Genomic DNA, 19,455 nt, shown 5'->3' on the forward strand with positions numbered 1-19,455 from the left:
TTTGGATTCTCCTCGATGTCTTCTTTCTTAAAATATAAGGTTTTGTAATATTATATAGGGTATTTTAAAAGATAATTACGTTTTTTTATTAATTTCGTAGCAAAATGAACACCCTGTAGAATTGTAGTAGTTTGACATCTAAAACTCTACTTACGTTCAATTGATTTTTAATATACTCTACTATTGTTAAGAATCATTAGTATAGCTAAATTTTTAATTTTAGTATACAGGGTTGGTTGAAACTCGGAATGAGTATTTTCTGAGTTTTCTTAAATGGAACACCCTGTATTTTAGTATTGTAATGAAATGATATTTTATGGTACTTTTTTATTTCTTAAGCATTCCCTATACCTAATTGCTTTAATTTGTGCTTAATTGTTAATCGCACCAACAATCTTAACTACGTAGGTATTTTGATAGCTAAACCATTATTGGTAATTTTAAGGACCAGTCTGGATTAATATGTATTTATTTCTGAAAAATTATTTGGGATTGAGTATTTTCACGGCCAACCTAATAAAATTTTACGTATTTTTTGTTGCAATTAATGTTTAGCTTGAATCACCAATAACTCACAAATTAAAGCAGTTAGGTATAGGGAATGCTTAAGAAATAAAAAAGTACTATAAGATATCATTTCACTACAATACAAAAATACAAGGTATTCTATTTAAGAAAACTCATTCCGAGTTTCGACCAACCCTGTATACTAAAATTAAAAATTTAGCTATACTAATGATTCTTAACAATAGTAGAGTATATTAAAAATCATTTGAACCTAGGTAGAGTTTTAGATGTCAAACTACTACAATTCTACAGGGTGTGAATATTGCTACGAAATTAATAAAAAAACGTAATTATCTTTTAAAATACTTTGTATAATATTACAAAACCTTATATTTTTAGAAAGAAGAGATCGAGGAGAATCCAAAAATGTAAAAATATACAGGGTGTCCCATTAAAAAAAAACGAAGTTATAAGCAACTTCCGGTATAACCGGAAGTTGCAAAGAGATGAAAATATTTTCATTTAATAGATCATCCTTCAAAACCCCTTTATTCCAATTGTCATGATTCTGTTGCCTTTAGTTCTCGAGATATTTCTAATAGGCCAGTTATCTGCCTCACCCTATATAGTCCAGAGTAATAAGGATTTTCTCGGGACACTCAAAGATCCAAGTAGCTGACTACTTTTTTGGTTATTGTAGACCTAGAGGAAGAAAACCTACCTGTTTCCGGCCTAGAGTTCGCGTCCGTTTTTTAATTATTAACAATTTGGTGCAAAAATCGCGAATTTTTCGATTTTTTGCACTTCATTTAAAAACTAAATAGTTGACATAAAATTACAAAATTCAGTTTTTTAGAACATTGAAAAACCTTCAAAATGCCGATTTTTGAAAGTTAAAAAGTTAATTTGTTGCTTCGCAAACTGCAAAAATAAGTGAAAATCGTTATTTGTTAATAACTTTTACTAAAACTACCTTAGAACTTTAGTGTTTCACCCAATGTTGGATATTGGGATAATTAACAAACCCTCGAAATTTGAGACTGATCCATTAATTAGTTTAAGAGTTATTCTATTTGTTTATCCCAGAGACCTTTATTTTGCAATAAGATAAGACGGAAAATAATGAAGATAGAGCAATTCTGAGTATGCCAAATGAAAGTAGAAGAGTGGTAGTATCAAAATGTATTAAAAAAGATAAAAAAAAATGATTAATATAGTCAAAAATCCTAATGCCAAATTTTTATAATTTTTTAGTTTATAAACATTTAGAATAACTTTAAAAATGTTGTCCATAGAAACAATCTTTTTATATATTCGAAAAGATAGTATTTTAACACGAATTTTCAAATAAAAAAAATTTAGTTTGGGCTCATTTGGGACAAAGTTAGCCATATGTTTTTTTTAATTCACAGCTAATTTGTTTATATTAATTAAGGAATCTCATTAATGCCATTTTAAAGAAGGGGATTTGTATTTTTTTCTTAAAAAATTTGCACAAACATTATACCTTCACAGCACCCTCTACAATTTTTCAAAAATGTAGTGCAAACGATTACTAGGGGGAACCTACAAATCCAGCGAGTTAAAATACCGAAAAAGCAATTTCAAACGAATATAATTTGCTGTATCTCCAGATCAACTCAATGGATTTTGATCTTTCTTTTTTAATTGGTATGTAATTTTTACGTACATTACAAATATGCAATTTGTTTATAAATTTATTAATTAATAAACAGTCTAATTTGTTAAACAATTCTTGAAAAAATATTTTTTTTTCAAAAATCTATTTTTTTAATCATAGTGTTATTAATGATCACAGAAAAAGTTAAAGTACACTTTAATAAATAAATGATTTTTATTAGATAATTATTTATTGAAGATAATTTATTTATTAAAGTATACCTTAACTTTTTCTATGATTAATAGGGGTAGTATGATTAAAATCATGGATTTTTGGGAAAAAATTATTTTTTCAAAAATCGTTTAAACAAATTAGACTGTTTATTAATTAATAAATGTCTAGACAAATTACATATTTGTAATGTACAGAAAAATTACATACAAATTAAAAAAAGAACGATCAAAATATATTCAGTAGATCCCGAGATATAGAAAATGATAGCAGTTTTAAGTTGCTTTTTTTAGTTTTTGAACTCGTGCATTTGTCGGCTCCCAGCTCCCCCTTCACTTACCACGACTAGTCACCAGTTAAACTACATTTTTAAAAATTCGTGTATAATACCAGCTTTTATAATATGTAAAATGACTTTTTTTACAGACAATATTTTAAAGTTATTCTAAATGTTTTTAAACTACAAAATTTCACAAATTTGGCATTAGGATTTTTGACTATATTCGATAATATTTTTATCGTTTTTTAGTACATTTTGATAGTATCAGTTTTCTACTTTCATTTGGCATACTCAGAGTTGCCCTATCTTCATTATTGTCTTATGTTATTGCAAAATAAAGGTCTCTGAGATAAACAAATAGAATAACTCTTAAACTAATTAATGTGTCGGTCTTAAATTTTGAGGGTTTGTTAAGTCCCCCAATACCCAACTTTGGGTGAAATACTACAGTTCTAAGGTAGTTTTAGTAAAAGTTATTAACAAATAACGATTTTCACTTATTTTCCAGTTTGCGTAGCAACAAATTAACTTTTTAACTTTCAAAAATCGGCATTTTGAAGGTTTTTTAATGTTCTAAAAAATTAAATTTTGTAGTCTTACGTCAACTGTTAAGCTTTTGAATGGGGTGCAAAAAATCGAAAAAATCGGGATTTTTGCACTAAATTGTTAATAATTAAAAAACGGACGCGAACTCTAGGCAGGAAACAGGTAGGTTTTAATCCTATAGGTATACAATAACTAAAAAAGTAGTCAGCTACCTCGATGTTTGAGTGTCCCGAACATGGTCTATTTCTAGCTTATTACCCTGGCCTAACAGGTTCATATTCGTCAAATACCAAATCGTATATTTTAACGTGCCATAATCAAAAAACGAAGCACTTTTTTGGGGAAAACTCATTTAACTTTTTTAAAGTGTTTAAAAAATGCTTATTTTTGTTTTTTAAAGAATTTTTTATCCTAAAAAGTAAACAAGTTACGCTCAAAATAAAGTTGGTCCCTTTTTTTTGGTAAGAAATCGGGAAAATCACTCCCTAATTAGCATTTCAAATGAACTTAATTGTTACCACTTCACAAGTTTTTTACTCGCGTATGTATTGATCATATGCTCTGTAAGTTTCATCGCTTCAAAGTCCTTATTTTTAAAAGAGCTGTAGTTAAAAGGGCTTGAACGAGTCACTTATCACGACTGTATGCAAATTTAGAAACACCGAATCTTAACCAATTTTTGTCTTACAGAAAAACAAAAAAATAGAAAATATTCAGAAAAGTAAAGCCGACTTTTTTTATTGTTTAAGATTTTTGGTATCTCTAACAATTTTTAAGTTATTTTGAAAAAAATAATTTTTTTCAAAATTAAAATTTTGAAAATTTTTATTTTAAAACCACATTTTTTCAAAAATAAGCACTTTGAATCGATGAAACTTACAGATCATATAAAAACAACATAAGTAAAGTAACTTGTGAAGCGGCCACGATTAATTTTATTTAAATTACTAATTGGGGGGTCATTTTCCTGATTTTTTTTGCCAAAACAAAAGGGACCAACTTTATTGTGAGCGTAACTTGCTTACATTTGATGCTAGAAATTTTTTTATAAATGCATCTATAGATGCATTCTTTAAACACTTTAAAAAAGTTGTAATGTGTTTTCCCCAAGAATGCTTCATTATTTGGATATTTCACATTGAATTATTTATTCTATTTGGAATTTTTCTAATATGAACCTATTTTTCATTATGTATAACTCTGCTTTTGCTAGACCTAATAAATACATTATTTTTTTCACTTCTTTATAGGCTATAGTTTTGCTAAGAATATCTTTTTCGACAAAATGCTTACGTTTTGAGTTATTTGCGAAAAACCGTCTAAAAACGTGGTTATTTTGTTGAAAAATGAACATATTCACTTGCAAATAACTCGAAAATTATTGATTTGGTGAAAAAACTCTATAGAACAAAAGTTGCTTAAAATTAGTAAGTTTATCACTCTTGGACATATATTTTTTCACCCCCGAGATGGGGTGAAACTCACCCCAGGTCAAAAGTACACGTAGGCACCATATCACTTTTTTTCTTTGATATGTTAGCTATGCCTATGCCAAATTTCATGTCAATCCAAGCGATTCTTTCAAATTTACAGCAAAAACCGTGAAAGAATGTACTAATACATTTCACGTTTGGACAGGCTCTATTTATTGCAACACGACTAACATTTAACATTTCTGCTGTACGGCATCTTGAGTAACCTTCTTGAATTAAAGTTATTGCTTCAGTAATTTGAATCTCTGTGAGATACATTATGCGCCTTCGGGGCGTTTCAAGCCGTCCACAGGTTAGATTTTAACCTATGATACAAGATACTGAAGTATTACGTTTTTCCTCGTCTCTTGTACGGAATGGAAGTATGGACGCTAAAGACCAGACCTATCAACAAAGGACCCCGCACAAACCTTATGGAAAATAGGTCCCAGTGGATTTCGTTCATACTTTGGGAAAATACTCTTTGAAGCATCCTGATAAAAAGTTCTCATGGGCACAACTCAATCGTATGAAGGATTTTCAAGATATAGAGGCCCAAACTCGGAAAATTATAAGATTTACGGGGTATTCCAGTTCCGTGAGTTACTGGTTATTTGGCAACATGTAGAAATTTGGATCAAGGAAAAGTACTAGTAGTCTAGGATTTTTTTCTGGCTATCCAATGGCGACCTTTACTTTGACCTTGACCTTCAGCGGACGTCATCTTCTACGGTTTCGAGGGTTTTAGGCATTAAATTGATATAAACAGATTACTCATGGGTTTTTGGGATCGCAAAACACGAATATGCTATCAGAATTGCCCTCCGGATGACGTGGTGGCCAGGGCCACTGCAATGGATGCCATCTTCTAGAGTTTCCATGGTTTTCGGCATTTAATTGGTGCAAATGAATTACTGGAGGGTTTTTTGAGGTCGCTAAACACGAATATGCCACCAGAACCGACTCCCGGAGAACCTGGTCTCCAAGGTCAATGAAAGGGGCTCCTGGAGTTTCGAGGGTCTTTAGTACTACATTGATGCAAACGGATTACTCATAAGTTTTTGGAGTTGCTGAACACGAATACCCCATCAGAACAGACATCGGAGTACCTGGTGCCAAAGGCACGTCATGTTTTGGAGATTAGAGAGCTTTCGGTACTAAATTAATAGAAACTGATTACTCACAGGTTTTTGGGGCTGCTGAACGTAAATTCGATATCATATCCGATCCACGGAGCACCTGGTGCCTAAGGCAGGTCTTCTTCTGGAGTTTCGACAGGTTTTGGCATTAAATTTATGCATATGGGTATTACTCATTAGTTTTTGGGGCTGCTTAACACAAATACGCCATCAGAACAAACACCGGGGTACCTGGTGCCTAAGGCACGTCGTCTTTTGGGGTTTCGAGAGTTTTCGGTACTAAATTGATGCAAGCGGATTACTCTTGTGTTTTTGGGGTTGCTGAACACGAATATGACTTAGATAAAAGACTCTGGAGTATCTAGTGGCCACGATGAATACCACTATCAAAATAGAATGTAGTAAATCAATATTAAAATAAATGAAGGAAAAATATTGTCAGATATAAATTCAGTTTACATTTTTTATAAATAATTAAAACAATTGAATAGCACAACATAGTTATTTTAATAAAAATCTACAAATAGCAAAAAAAACTATTCATCAATTTATACGCTTTCTTTGAACAGCAACCCAAAAAACATCCGAGTACTCGGTGTGTACTAAACCGTTTGCATCAGTTTGGTACCAAAAACCCTCGAAACTCCAGAAGATGACGTACCATAGTGCATGTTCGGTAGTATGCATGTATGCATGTTCGGCAACCCCAAAAACCTAAGAGTAATCCATTTGATTCCTCCGAAACTCCAAAAGATAACCTGTCTTAGGCACCAGATGCTCCTGTGTCTGTGCTGATCACGTATTCGTGTTCAGCAACCCCAAAAACCTATAACTAATCCGTTTGCATTAATGTAGTACCAAAGATCCTCGAAACTCCAGGAGCCCCTTTCATTGACCTTGGAAATCAGGTGCTCCGGGAGTCGGTTCTGGTGGCATATTCGTGTATAGCGTCCTCACAAAACCCTCCAGTAATTCATTTGCATCAATTAAATGCCGAAAACCATCGAAACTCTAGAAGATGACGTCCCTTGCAGAGGCCCTGGCCACCACGTCATCCGGAGGTCAATACTGATATCATATTCGTGTTTATCGATCCCAAAAACCCATGAGTAAACTGTTTATATCAATTTAATGCCGAAAATCCTCGAAACTCTAGAAGATGACGTCCGTTATGAAGGTCAAGGTCAAAGTAACGGTCGCCATTGGATAGCCAAGAAAAAATCCTAGACTACTAGTACTTTTCCTTGATCCAAACTTCTACATGTTGCCAAATAACCAGTAACTCACGGAATTGGAATACTCCGTAAATCTTATAATTTTCCGAGTTTGGGCCTCTATATCTTGAAAATCCTTCATACGATTGAGTTGTGTCCACGAGAACTTTTTATCAGGATGATTCAAAGGGTATTTTTGGAAAGTATGAACGAAATCCACTGGGACCTATTTTCCATAAGGTTTGTGCGGGGTCCTTTAAAGTTGTTGAAATGTGGTGCCGAATGTTTAGAATATTTTCGAAGGGCAGAGTCAGAAATGCTGAAGTACCTATTAAGAAGAGCAGGCTTCAACGTTAGGGAAGTTTTTGATTGTATAAAAAGTAAGAATACTACATACTTAGGGCACATATTATTAAGAGGACAACTATACACTTTTTTAGCAATAGTAGTCGAAGAAAAGATTAGGTATTCACTTATAATTATGGTGGATGGGCAAACACCACCACCATATTTTAAAAAATTCCCTATTGCAAAAGAAGAATTGCAAAATTATTATGAAACACTATCGTGTTTAGAGTTGCAGAAGTTGGACTTGAATGTTTGAACTTGACTTGAGTTTGACTTAATTTCAAGTCAAACTCAAGTCAATCCTTCTGACAAATAATTCAAATCAAGTCAAACTGGTCAATCGTACAGGTTTGAAAATTCAAACTGTTTGTCAAACTAGTTTGAAAGAGTTTGAAAAATAATTTATTTCGTAGATATACTTTTTTAACAATCCACGAGGAAAATAAAATTCCTGTAGTAGGCTGTATACCATAAATCCTTCGTAAAAGATATATTTAAAATACCCTAATAAGGGTTGCATCACAAAACAAAACGTTTTCGGATTAACAAGTAATCCATCATCAGTGTTAAGCCAATAACATGCATGCGTGAGCCACCAAAAAGTTATGGGTAAAAACCCTTTAAAAGGTATAAGATCTTATATTATACTATATATTATGTTTAAAATAGTTAGATGTTGCAAATATTCCTGGATATTACCCAGGGCAACACAGGACTCTAACCCACGTGAATGTGATATAAAAGGGATGAACCTCACATATTGAAAATTGAGTGTCAACTATATCTTTTAAAGGGTTTTTACCCACAACTTTTTGGTGGCTCACGCATGCATGTTATTGGCTTAACACTGATGATGGATTACTTGTTAATCCGAAAACGTTTTGTTTTGTGATGTAACCATTATTAGGGTCTTTTAAATATACCTTTTACAAAGGATCCTGTATTTTATTTTTTTTTTATTTTTTTATATATTTTTTGTTGAGATAGACATGTCAGTTGCCAATTAAGATAAGAAATTTAATAATACATTGAGTGCCATATAAATCATCCTTTAGTTTTAGTTCCAATAATTTTAGTATTTGTTTCCCTCCACTCATTTTTAAAAATCATGTACAATAGAACACTGACACTTTCACAGTAAACTATTTTTTAGAACGCACAAGAAAATGAAATAAAAAAATACTAAATGAACAGTTTTTGGTTAAATGGGATCTAGCTATTTTTATAATTTTCTGCTTTTATAACCGATAACAATAAACACCGTCACTGTCTTCAACGACAGAACGAAAGTGATTAAAAAAGGTTTAGGAAAGTTAAAAAGAAAGAAAACAAAGAACCTCAAAAATCTGTTTTCGTACCAACCCCTTTTTAAGGATGTTAATTCCTTGAAATTTTATGGTCAAACTTGGATTATCTACATTTTTTCAATACAAACGCCCCATAATCTCATAACATGTGGTGTGTACTAAAAGTCAAGCTGCGTAACTGAAAGCAGAAGGTACTAATAGTAGAAGTTGACCTGTACCTTACAAAGCAGACTTAAAATTAAAAGTTGTACTGTTGGAATAAAATCAATATTTATACATGACAAACAGGCTATTAATTTATACTCTTAGTACAGAAATGATTAATAAACATTCAAAATTCAAAATGTAGAAGAATCCCGAAAGGTCCATTTTATGACTTATACTATATTCTTAGTACATAGCACGTCGTTAGACATAATATAAAGATTTTATATAGATTATTTGTATTTTTCAATTTAATTACATATATACAAACACAGCATTTTCACTTTAAAAAAATTCCATCATTTTTTGACGGAAACTGCAAAATTAATGTGTACATTAACGGGGACAAAACTGTTATTCTGGCCAAACGCTTAGTTTAGCATAAGCAGACCAAAGTCGGCGCTTAGTCTACAATTGCGAAACTGTTATGAATGGCAGTTATGGATATATGGCAGTTATGAATGGCAGTTATGAATATAGACTTGTTATGCAAAACTAAAAACCCTTAATAGACAGAATGTCGCTTGGTTTATTTTTGTTTTACTTAGCAACCGTTAACGTGACAATAACAGGGATTTTTCCAAGATAGTTTTAGCTATGTGTCAACAGAATCCGCTGTTATCTCGATTTTAAAGAAATGGCGCTTGGTCGGGTTGTGCGTAACGCTGTCCTTTTAAATAATTAGTTCACTGTTTGTGATTTTATAACGCTGTTCTTTATTTTTAGATAATAGAAGTATGTATGCACTTTGCAATTTTCATTGTTTTGAAATCACCTGCCGCAACATCAAATAAATCAGTATATTTATTTTTCTTAATTAATATTGCTTCGACTACAGATTGTTTCTCTTAATTTTTGCAGTGGGAATACCTTCAATATCAGACTCAATTTGTTCTGGTACTTATTCTGAACCGAAAAATATCCACATTCAAATATTATCTCCCAAAGCCACACACTTCAAAACGAACTACAAACTAATTTGCGGAGTAGCAGAATACAGATTCGGACCTATCCAAATAAGTCACAAAAAAATCGGTACGCTCTCAATTAGAATTGGAAATAAACACGTTGCCAATATGACATTCAAACTTCAAACTTTTTGAAGAAGTTTGATTTCAAGTCAAACCTAAAGATATCGAAATCAAGTCAAGTCAAACTTTTTTACAAAAAAAGTTTGATTTTCAAGTCAAGTCAAGTTTGTTGAATAAAATCAAACTAGTTTGACTTGATGCATCTCTAATCGTGTTTTTGAAAGGTGTCGAAAAAATTTAGGAGGAATCTATATTTTTTGAATTTCTTTCCCAATTAATGTTATTTTTTAAAAAAATAAACATTAAATTTTAAATATACGGGAGTGCATATAGATTTTCACTTCGGAAAAAATAAAACAGGATAGAACTTTTTGTAATTTCAATAAGAAATGTTTAATAAACAACATATCAAAAAGTTCTACTCGAGAAGTGGGTGCTTCATTTTTTATTAAACAAATGAACTACGAAATTAGGGGTTTTTTTTTAAATAACTCCGAAAATATAATAATAGTCTCCTGTTTTATACCGCTCACGTGGCTTTGGGAGTATAGCAGGGTAGTCTGCTATATCTAGGGCCTACGGTATACAAGGAAGGTAACAGGGCCAGTGCTACGCTTCAACCGCGTATTATTACCCCTGGTTTTACCAAAGGTACTCATTTTATTCAGGCTGAGTCGACCTGGGGCCTATAAACATTTTAAAAATGTCTAGTTGTTCTTGCCGGCGGTAGGATTTGAACTCCGGACCACCGGCACGCTAGCCTAGCACACTACCACTCGGCTACGCCGGCCTTTTACTCTCCGGCCACTCCGAAAATATAAATTTTAGAAAAAAACTGACTTGACCATTGAAAAATTCAGAAAATTTTACAAAAAAACCTTATATTATAGAATTTTCTAAAATTAAATCTGTATCTTCTATAATTTTTTATTTATAACGCTAAAGTCACCCTTCTCACAAACATTGGCGCACTGTAAACTAGCGTACGGCGAAGTGCACGGTTGAGTTATTTTAATGTAATTCTTTAACTAATGGATCAAATGAAATTTTACAAATTGAACATGAAAGAACAATAATTAAGCTATCTTATGGTTATAATAAAAAGAAATAAAATGTATGGGCATAAGTACGGTGTGGGCGGGAAGTGAGCCTTACATGAATTTTGTTTAAAAATGATTTAAAAATGTGTAACTAATACAATTTTTCTTATAAGACTCTCAATTTTGCACAACTTACCTTTCAAGCATCTTACTAAATGATGCTTCATTCAAAAAAAAATCTCAAAAATTTAATTCAAATGATATTACGTCTCAAAAAATGTAATTTTTGAAATCTTCGTAGTTTTATAGAATTACCACCACTTTCAGACGGTATTACTCAAGTTTGAACAGATCTATTACAGTTTTACAAGTGCTTTTTTAAAGCTTAGGATGTAATCTTTAAAATGCACTGAATGATTTTACTTTAGATATGAAATAAACCATTTCTTTTTGAGAAAATTAAGACGAATAACAAAAATGTAATACAAAAACCGAAAATTACCAGCTAAAATATGTTTATACAAAGTGATCAAAACTTTTTTCTGTAAAACTTACCTAAAATACATTTAATAATAAGCTTCAACAATAATAAATGTTCAGCAAAATAATTTTTTTAGCTCTTATACAGTATGTCTGTAGAGAAGTACGTATTACTTAGGTTAATTATGCAAGGGAAGATACAAGGGAAGTGCGGCCAATAAAATTAAAATAGCGATGATGACTTCCAACCTCCGATAGGGGAAGGAACCTGAAGAAGAAGACAGTATGTCTGCGTAACTTGGAACCTATTGATAACTTTTTTATTATCAGTTTTACGAAAAAAAGTTATTCTTTATAAAATACTCTGCATCGTATATAATATAAGATTTAATCATCAAATATCAAATTTAATTAATTTTATACGAGGTATGTCAAAAAATATGAATTTCACTCAAGAGTAGAGTACGTTTACATTTCACAATATCGAAAATTGTTATTAAGAAAAGTTGTTTGGAATTAAAAAAAATGTTTTAGTGTTCAATTACATCCTTCTAATTAAAATATTGTGAATAATAATGACAAAAAATTCATATTTTTACATACCTCGTATAAAATTAAAAAAGTTTGATATCTGATGGCTGTATCTAAGATTTTAAACCAGGGAGAGCATTTTATGAAGAATAACTTTTTTCGTAAAAGTGAGAATAAAATAGTTATCATAATTATTGTAATAAAATGATGATGAGTAGGTATCCGTAATTTGAGAAAAAATTGAATTTTTTTTTATTAGAATGATGTAATTGTATATTTAAACATAGTTTTTAATTTCAAACAACTTTTCATAATCTCATTTTTTGATATTCTGGAATATAAAAGTACTTTACTCTTTAACGAATTCATATTTTTGACATAACTCGTATAAAATTGATAAAATTTGATATCTGATGGTTGAGTTTTAAATTTTTGACTATCCAGAGCATTTTATGAAGACTAACTTTTTTTCGTAAAAGTAATAATAAAAAGTAAAATTTAATAAAAAATTTTGGTCTTGGTAAAAGGTATATTATTTTAAAAAGCCCTATAGGGCTACAAACATCGAACAGAACGTTTTCGCTCTAAAAAGAGCATCATCAGTGTTGCCTAAAATAAGTATAACCATATTAATTATCAAAATGTTGAACTTAAAGTGATGACCAAGGTAGAATCAAAGTTTGGTTATACTTACAAGAACATGGTGAGCCAACCAAAAAATACGAAGGTCAAAGCCTTTCCCAAGCCAAATAATATACCTTTTACCAAGACCAAAATTTTTTATTAAATTTTACTTGTAATTAATGGTATACAGCCAGCTACAGGAAATTCTTCCTAGTGGATTTTTAATAATAAAAAAGTTTTCCATGCGGTTTCTAGCTACGTAGACATATTGTATAAGAGCTTCTGTATAAGAATTTTCAAATTGCAATGCCATATTCGGATTCAGCATAATCAAAAACAAAATAGAAACATATTTGATCAAAGTAAAATGATGAATTTGACGATATTTGTATAATTATTTATACAAAACAATTGTTATTGTTTAAACAATTAATAAACAATTAGCGGCCAAATCTGCGAGTAGAACTTTTTAATTTAACAAGTATATAAACTAACAAAAAAAGTTTTAGAAAAATATAAGCTTGTTTGAGTTTTTCCGAAACAATGCATGTTTTCGTTCTAATTGCACTCCCCTAATATATTAAACTTAATGATTATTTTTCTAAATGTCATGTACTATGTCTTTATTTTACTAAAAATTTTAATTATTTTTATAAGTAATGTTAATGTATATTTTCAGGATGTAGCGTTTATTAACCCAGCGAACGTAGTCTTCGTCTACATGTTGGTCCGAGACTTAGTCAAGTCAGACATAGAATGCGAGCAAGACCTGCAAGCCGTCGTCCTCACCTGCCTGTACCTTTCATACTCATACATGGGAAACGAAATTTCCTACCCCCTCAAGCCATTCCTTGTCGAAGACTCAAAAGAAAAATTCTGGGACAGATGCTTGGACATCGTCGACAGGCTGTCGTCAAACATGTTGCGGATCAACGCCGAGCCCGGTTACTTCACCGAAATCTTCACCGAACTAAAAGCCTGCGGTATCGGCAACATCGTAGCCAACAACATGGCCGCCATGGCCAGCCAAACCGTGCCCGTAGTGTCATGTAATTCAGGCGCCACGACGCCCGCTTGACGCAAAGAAGTAACTGTAGTGAAGTTAAGTTTGGCTGAAATGCCTACAGTACCGTGTGAAGTTTGAGTAACCTTTTGTATCTTCCAAAATGCTACTGTAGTTAGAGTGAATTTGACAAATCTGTCGTACAGAGGCCAAATCTTTAGGTAATGATTAGACTAAGATATCGAACAAGAGGTGAGAATGCCGGGTGAAATTTTACATTTCGATCTGCTGTTTGGTTTTAAAAACTATGTGATCTTAACTAGTATTAATGTTTTCGTTATTTAATGTTACTTTGATTGGTAAGACGCTCCTGGCTGTTATTGAAATATCAAGTAGTATCTTATTCTACTTTATTGTGTCTTTAAAGACAGTTTAAAATAATTTAGTTTCAGATATCACCACCTGTTTACGTTCATTTCGTCGTTTTGGAATCCTCAGAGCAGGCCGTAGTGTGTTTTGAATCGAAACCAAATCTGCCATGTAAGCAAATTAATAAGCGATATCTATTAAAATCAAGGAGAAATTGTTGAAATAGATGACGCTGTTGCGTTCTTTTGCAAATTATTTCTTATTAATTTGCCTAAATGAGAGTTAGATTTGGTTTCGATTCAAAGCATACCACGGGCAGTTCTGAGGATTCCAAAAGGATGAAACGTACGTAAACGGATGGTGGTGGTCTCTGAAACGAAATTAAACCTTAAACTCCCTTTCATTACCTTCGTTTTACTCACAAATTGAGTACCTACTAGGAATCAAAATTCGTTGGATTTTTACCTAAATTGACGTGTTGTGGAATGCATATTGTAGATTCCCCATGTCCATCCATTTATCGTCCTTATGCCTTGTAAATTACAGAAGGATAGGATTCGGGTGTAACCAGAATTTTGTTTTCCAGCGTAAGAAATTTTTTGTTCTACGGTCCTTTAAATTTCTCGTTGAATTTATACAGGGTGTCCCGAAAAGATTGGTCATAAATCATACCACAGATTCTGGGGTCAAAAATAGGTTGATTTAACCTAACTTACCATAGTACGAATGTGCACATAAAAAAGTTACAGTCCTTTGAAGTTACAAAATGAAAATCAATTTTTTCCCATATACCGAAAACTATTTGAGATTTTTTATTGAAAATGGACATGTAGCATTATTATAGCAAGAACATCTTAAAAAAAAATTATAGTGAAATTTGTGCACCCCATAAAAATTTTATGGGGGTTTTGTTCCCTTAAACCCCCCCAAACTTTTGTGTACGTTCCAGTTAAATTATTATTGTGCTACCATTAGTTACACATACTGTTTTTAAAACTTTTTTGCCTCTTAGTACTTTCTCGAAAAGCCAGTGTTTATCGAGATATTTTGAATATTTGTCGAATAAACCACATATTTTTATAGAGTTAAGTACGATTATAGAGACCTGTTAATAAATCTGGAAATTTATTTATAACTTACATTTTTAGGTATATTTTGAAAAAGAAGCTACATCTCGATAAAAGGTGACTTATGAAAAAAAGACTAAGAGGCAAAAGTTTTAAAAACACTGTGCTTAACTAATGGTACCACAATAATATTTTAATTGGACCGTACACAAACATCTGGGGGGGTTTACAGTAACAAAACCCCCATAAAATTTTTACGTAAATATATTGAGAAAGAAGCCGCATCTCGATAAAAACTGGCTTATCGAAAAAATACTAGGAGGCAACAAAGTTTTAAAAACGTTGTGTTTAACTAATGGTACCACAATAATGAATTAATTGGAACGTACATAAAAGTTGGGGGGGGGGGGGGTTTAAGGGAACAAAATCCCCATAATTTTTTTATGGGGTGGACAAATTTCACTATAAATTTGTTTTAAGATGTTCCTGCCATAGGAATGATACATGTCAATTTTCAATAAAAAATCTCTAATAGTTTTCGATATATTGAAAAAAATCGATTTTCATTTTGTAAATTCAAAGGGCTGTAACTTTTTTTATGAGCACATTTGTACTAAGGTAAGTTAGGTTCAATCGAATTATTTTTGACCCCAGAATGTGTGGTATAATTTATGACCAATCTTTTCGGGACACCCTGTATATAATGCAATGCCATTAGGTATTAGAGACGATTTGACATCATACAGTTTTCGTTAATTATTTTCAGTTACTGCAATTGAGAATATTTTTAAGAATATTTTCAATATTTGAAATGTTTTTACAATAATCATTTTTGACAAGAGTTACAGAAAATTGTATCCCCAGAAAAGAGAAATTTAGGTATAAAAAATGTTTGCAACTTAAAAAGAGGCATCTCAATCCAATCAAGAAAATGAAGTTCTTCTGAAAACGTAAATAAACGTCCAATGACTATTCTAGAGGTTACTATGATGGTGATAGTTTTGTAGTGATAAATAAACAACTATATGCCATTTTTCTTTGTACCTACTTGTAAAACAATTGGCTGTTTATCATGAAAGACTATATTTTCGTAAAATATTTTGTTTGATTTGAAAATTCTCTACGACTCCAATGTTTAAAGAATTATTTTAACCAACGACATCTTTTACCAGAGGTTATCAAGTATGAAAAACCAAATAGGATCCTTCTACCATCAGATCAAACGAAATCTAAGCTTAAAAAATCATTCAAATCCCTACTTAATCGAGTCTAATCTATCTTCAATACCATATCTAATAACAAGGAATGAAGGGTAGCTGGATTTGATTAAGGAAAGGAAAGCATCTTGGATATAAGTAAATTCAATACAACTAAGGGCCGTTTGCACCGACTATATTAAGTCTAGCTTAAGATTAAGGCCCGCTTAAAGTGAATATTTTCGTTGCACCGTATCTCAAACTCGATTTAAACCTCACATAATTTAAGCCGTCAAATTCGGCGGCTTAAGAAAACTTAAATTAAGCGAGGTTTAAATAGAGTTTGACATACGGTGCAACGAAAATATTTACTTTAAGCTGGCCTTAATCTTAAGCTAGCCTTAATATGGTCGGTGCCAACGGCCCTAAGTAAATTAAATATATTAAGGCGCGTTTTCACGGTACACTTTGGATGATCATCCCGGATGAATCACCCAAAGTGAAAAATAAATGAATCGTGTAAACTAGTAATTATCGAAAATGATCATCCAAAATGAATATTGAACGAAGTTGAACCGAGTTCTACTTTTGTTCACTTCAGGGGATGCATTGCGGATGAATCAACCAAAGTGAACCATGTAAACATGCATCTGTTGCTGTGATTCATCGGCAGTGACTAGTGAACGGCGGCAACAGGTCCACGTGGTTGTTTATTGTCGCGTTTAAAGTGTGTAGTTGTTGTGTTTGTACGTTGTGTTTTGTTCTTAGATGGTTTTTTAACATGGCTTGATCTTCTGTAGACCATTCCTTTAACAAACACGTTGACGCCCCCATTTTGTAGCGTCGAATTATCCACAGCCTTACCCACCAATGTCGTTTTTTTCTAATCTTCTGTTTTTCAAGTACATGTCTAAGTTCATTTAAAAGATACTCACTTATTATGCCAATTCCAGCACGTACAACTTCAGTCGGCGCCATTTGTAAGTGAACAGACTAGTTCAGTCTTGGTGATCCATGTAAAAGATAATTACTTTCATCGTCGTAATCACTTTGGATGATTCATCCGGGTTGATCATCCAAAGTGTACCGTGAAAACGAGCCTTTAGATACTTGTGTATACAGTTGAATATAATATGTAATTTGCCCATCCGGAAGAAAAGTGGCACAACTCAAAAAATTCATAATTCCTTTCTTGTTAAAGTGACTCCACAGAACCTATACTTTTACCAGGAAAAGTGTCACATATGTAGATGTTTAATTCCAACTTCGTAAGATGGCGGTTGTGTCATTATGTGTCAACAAAGACACTTATTAGTTATGCTCTGACGTTCGTTATTTATTACAAACACTGTTGTATTTCGAGAAGTGTCGTGTAAAATGACCAATATTTCAAAACCAAAGTGACATAACTTAAAATGTTGATCTTTTTTCTTTGTTAAATCAGATATCATAGTATTTTGATTGTGCTTCTTACATTATTAGAAACATTCACTTATCATTATTTAGTTACCGTTTAAAACTGACAGTTAAATTAAGATCTAAATAATCCATTTTTGTCTCTCCTGAAAAAAGTTGTTTTTTGAGTTGTGACACTTTTCTTCCGGATGAGCGCACACAAATAGAGTTCTCCTTGAAGTCTTTAAAGTATTTCCTAATCTTGTGTCTTGAGGCTCCTCTCTAAATAAAAATATCAGCATTATATCCTTTAGTCTGTCTCGGGTTGGTTTATTTTTACACATAAACCTATTCACATGTTTTTAAGCTCCGCCGTCTCATTTTTCCGGCTTCATTTGTCTCGTGTAGCCTTGACTTCCTTTATAATATTAATGCACGGATTTTATACCCTAATGTTAAGAAAATTACTAATAGTTCGTCATTGATTTTAGTAAATTTGGGCCAGATTTTCGAAACAAATAATTAATCTGCGGCTACGGCTACTTTTAAAGAGTTGCTCCTAAAGTTAAAATGGCCGTGATGAATTCTCCAACATCCGTAACGGAAATAGTTGATCTTGGTCTGCTCATAGAGAAGTCGCCAATCCTTCCCTCCATCTTATGACCCTTAAAGTCTCACGGTCTTTTTCCACATCAACAACCCACCTTCTACGCGGTCGTCCTCTACTTATTCTGCCCCTGGGTTTGAAAATGCCAATCTATAGTTATCAAGATTAACACAAGTGACACGACAAATAAACGCAAGTTAAAACTTTGTTGTCGGAGAAAATTATCAGTAAAATAATAATTTTGAGCCTATGGAGTATATATAGGGTGAGGCAGATAACTGGCCTATTAGAAATATCTCGAGAACTAAAGGCAACAGAATCATGAAAATTGGAATAAAGGGGTTTTGAAGGATGATCTATTAAATGAAAATATTTTTATCTCTTTGCAACTTCCGGTTATACCGGAAGTTGCTTATAACTTCGTTTTTTTTAAATGGGACATCCTGTATATTTTTACATTTTTGGATTCTCTTCGATGTCTTCTTTCTTAAAATATAAGGTTTTGTAATATTATACAGGCTATGTTAAAAGATAATTACGGTTTTTTTATTAATTTCGTAGCAACATTCACGCCCTGTAGAATTGTAGTAGTCTGACATCTAAAACTCTACTTACGTTCAAATTATTTTTAATATACTCTACTATTGTTAAGAATCATTAGTATAGCTAAATTTTTAATTTTAGTATACAGGGTTGGTCGAAACTCGGAATGAGTATTTTCTGAGTTTTCTTAAATGGAACACCCTGTATTTTTGTATTGTAGTGAAATGATATTTTATAGTACTTTTTTATTTCTTAAACATTTCCTATACCTAACTGCTTTAATTTGTGAGTTATTGGTGATTCAAATTAAACATTAATTGCAACAAAAAATACGTAAAATTTTATTAGGTTGGCCGTGAAAATACTCAATCCCAAATAATTTTTCAGAAATAAATACATATTAATCCAGACTGGTCCTTAAATTTACCAATAATGGTTTAGCTATCGAAATACCTACTTAGTTAAGATTGTTTGTGCGATTAAGCACAAATTAAAGCAGTTAGGTATAGGGAATGCTTAAGAAATAAAAAAGTACCATAAAATATCATTTCATTACAATACTAAAATACAGGGTGTTCCATTTATGAAAACTCAGAAAATACTCATTCCGAGTTTCGACCAACCCTGTATACTATAATTAAAAATTTAGCTATACTAATGATTCTTCAAAATAGTAGAGTATATTAAAAATCATTTGAAC

General features: G+C 32.0%; 1 protein-coding gene across 1 annotated transcript in view; it reads left to right on the plus strand.

Annotated features, from left to right (window-relative positions):
- LOC114326353 (cyclin-dependent kinase 5 activator 1) overlaps nucleotides 1–14,672 on the plus strand; it is an 88,494-nt gene extending 73,822 nt beyond the window's left edge. The window contains exon 2 of the mRNA XM_028274689.2: nucleotides 13,255–14,672. Within this exon, the coding sequence (XP_028130490.1) occupies nucleotides 13,255–13,653 (399 nt within the window). The 3' untranslated portion in view covers nucleotides 13,654–14,672. The remainder of the gene's footprint in view (nucleotides 1–13,254) is intronic.
- Nucleotides 14,673–19,455: the final 4,783 nt, after the last annotated feature.

This window comes from Diabrotica virgifera, chromosome 7, assembly GCF_917563875.1.
Source record: "Diabrotica virgifera virgifera chromosome 7, PGI_DIABVI_V3a".
NCBI lineage: Eukaryota > Metazoa > Arthropoda > Insecta > Coleoptera > Chrysomelidae > Diabrotica > Diabrotica virgifera.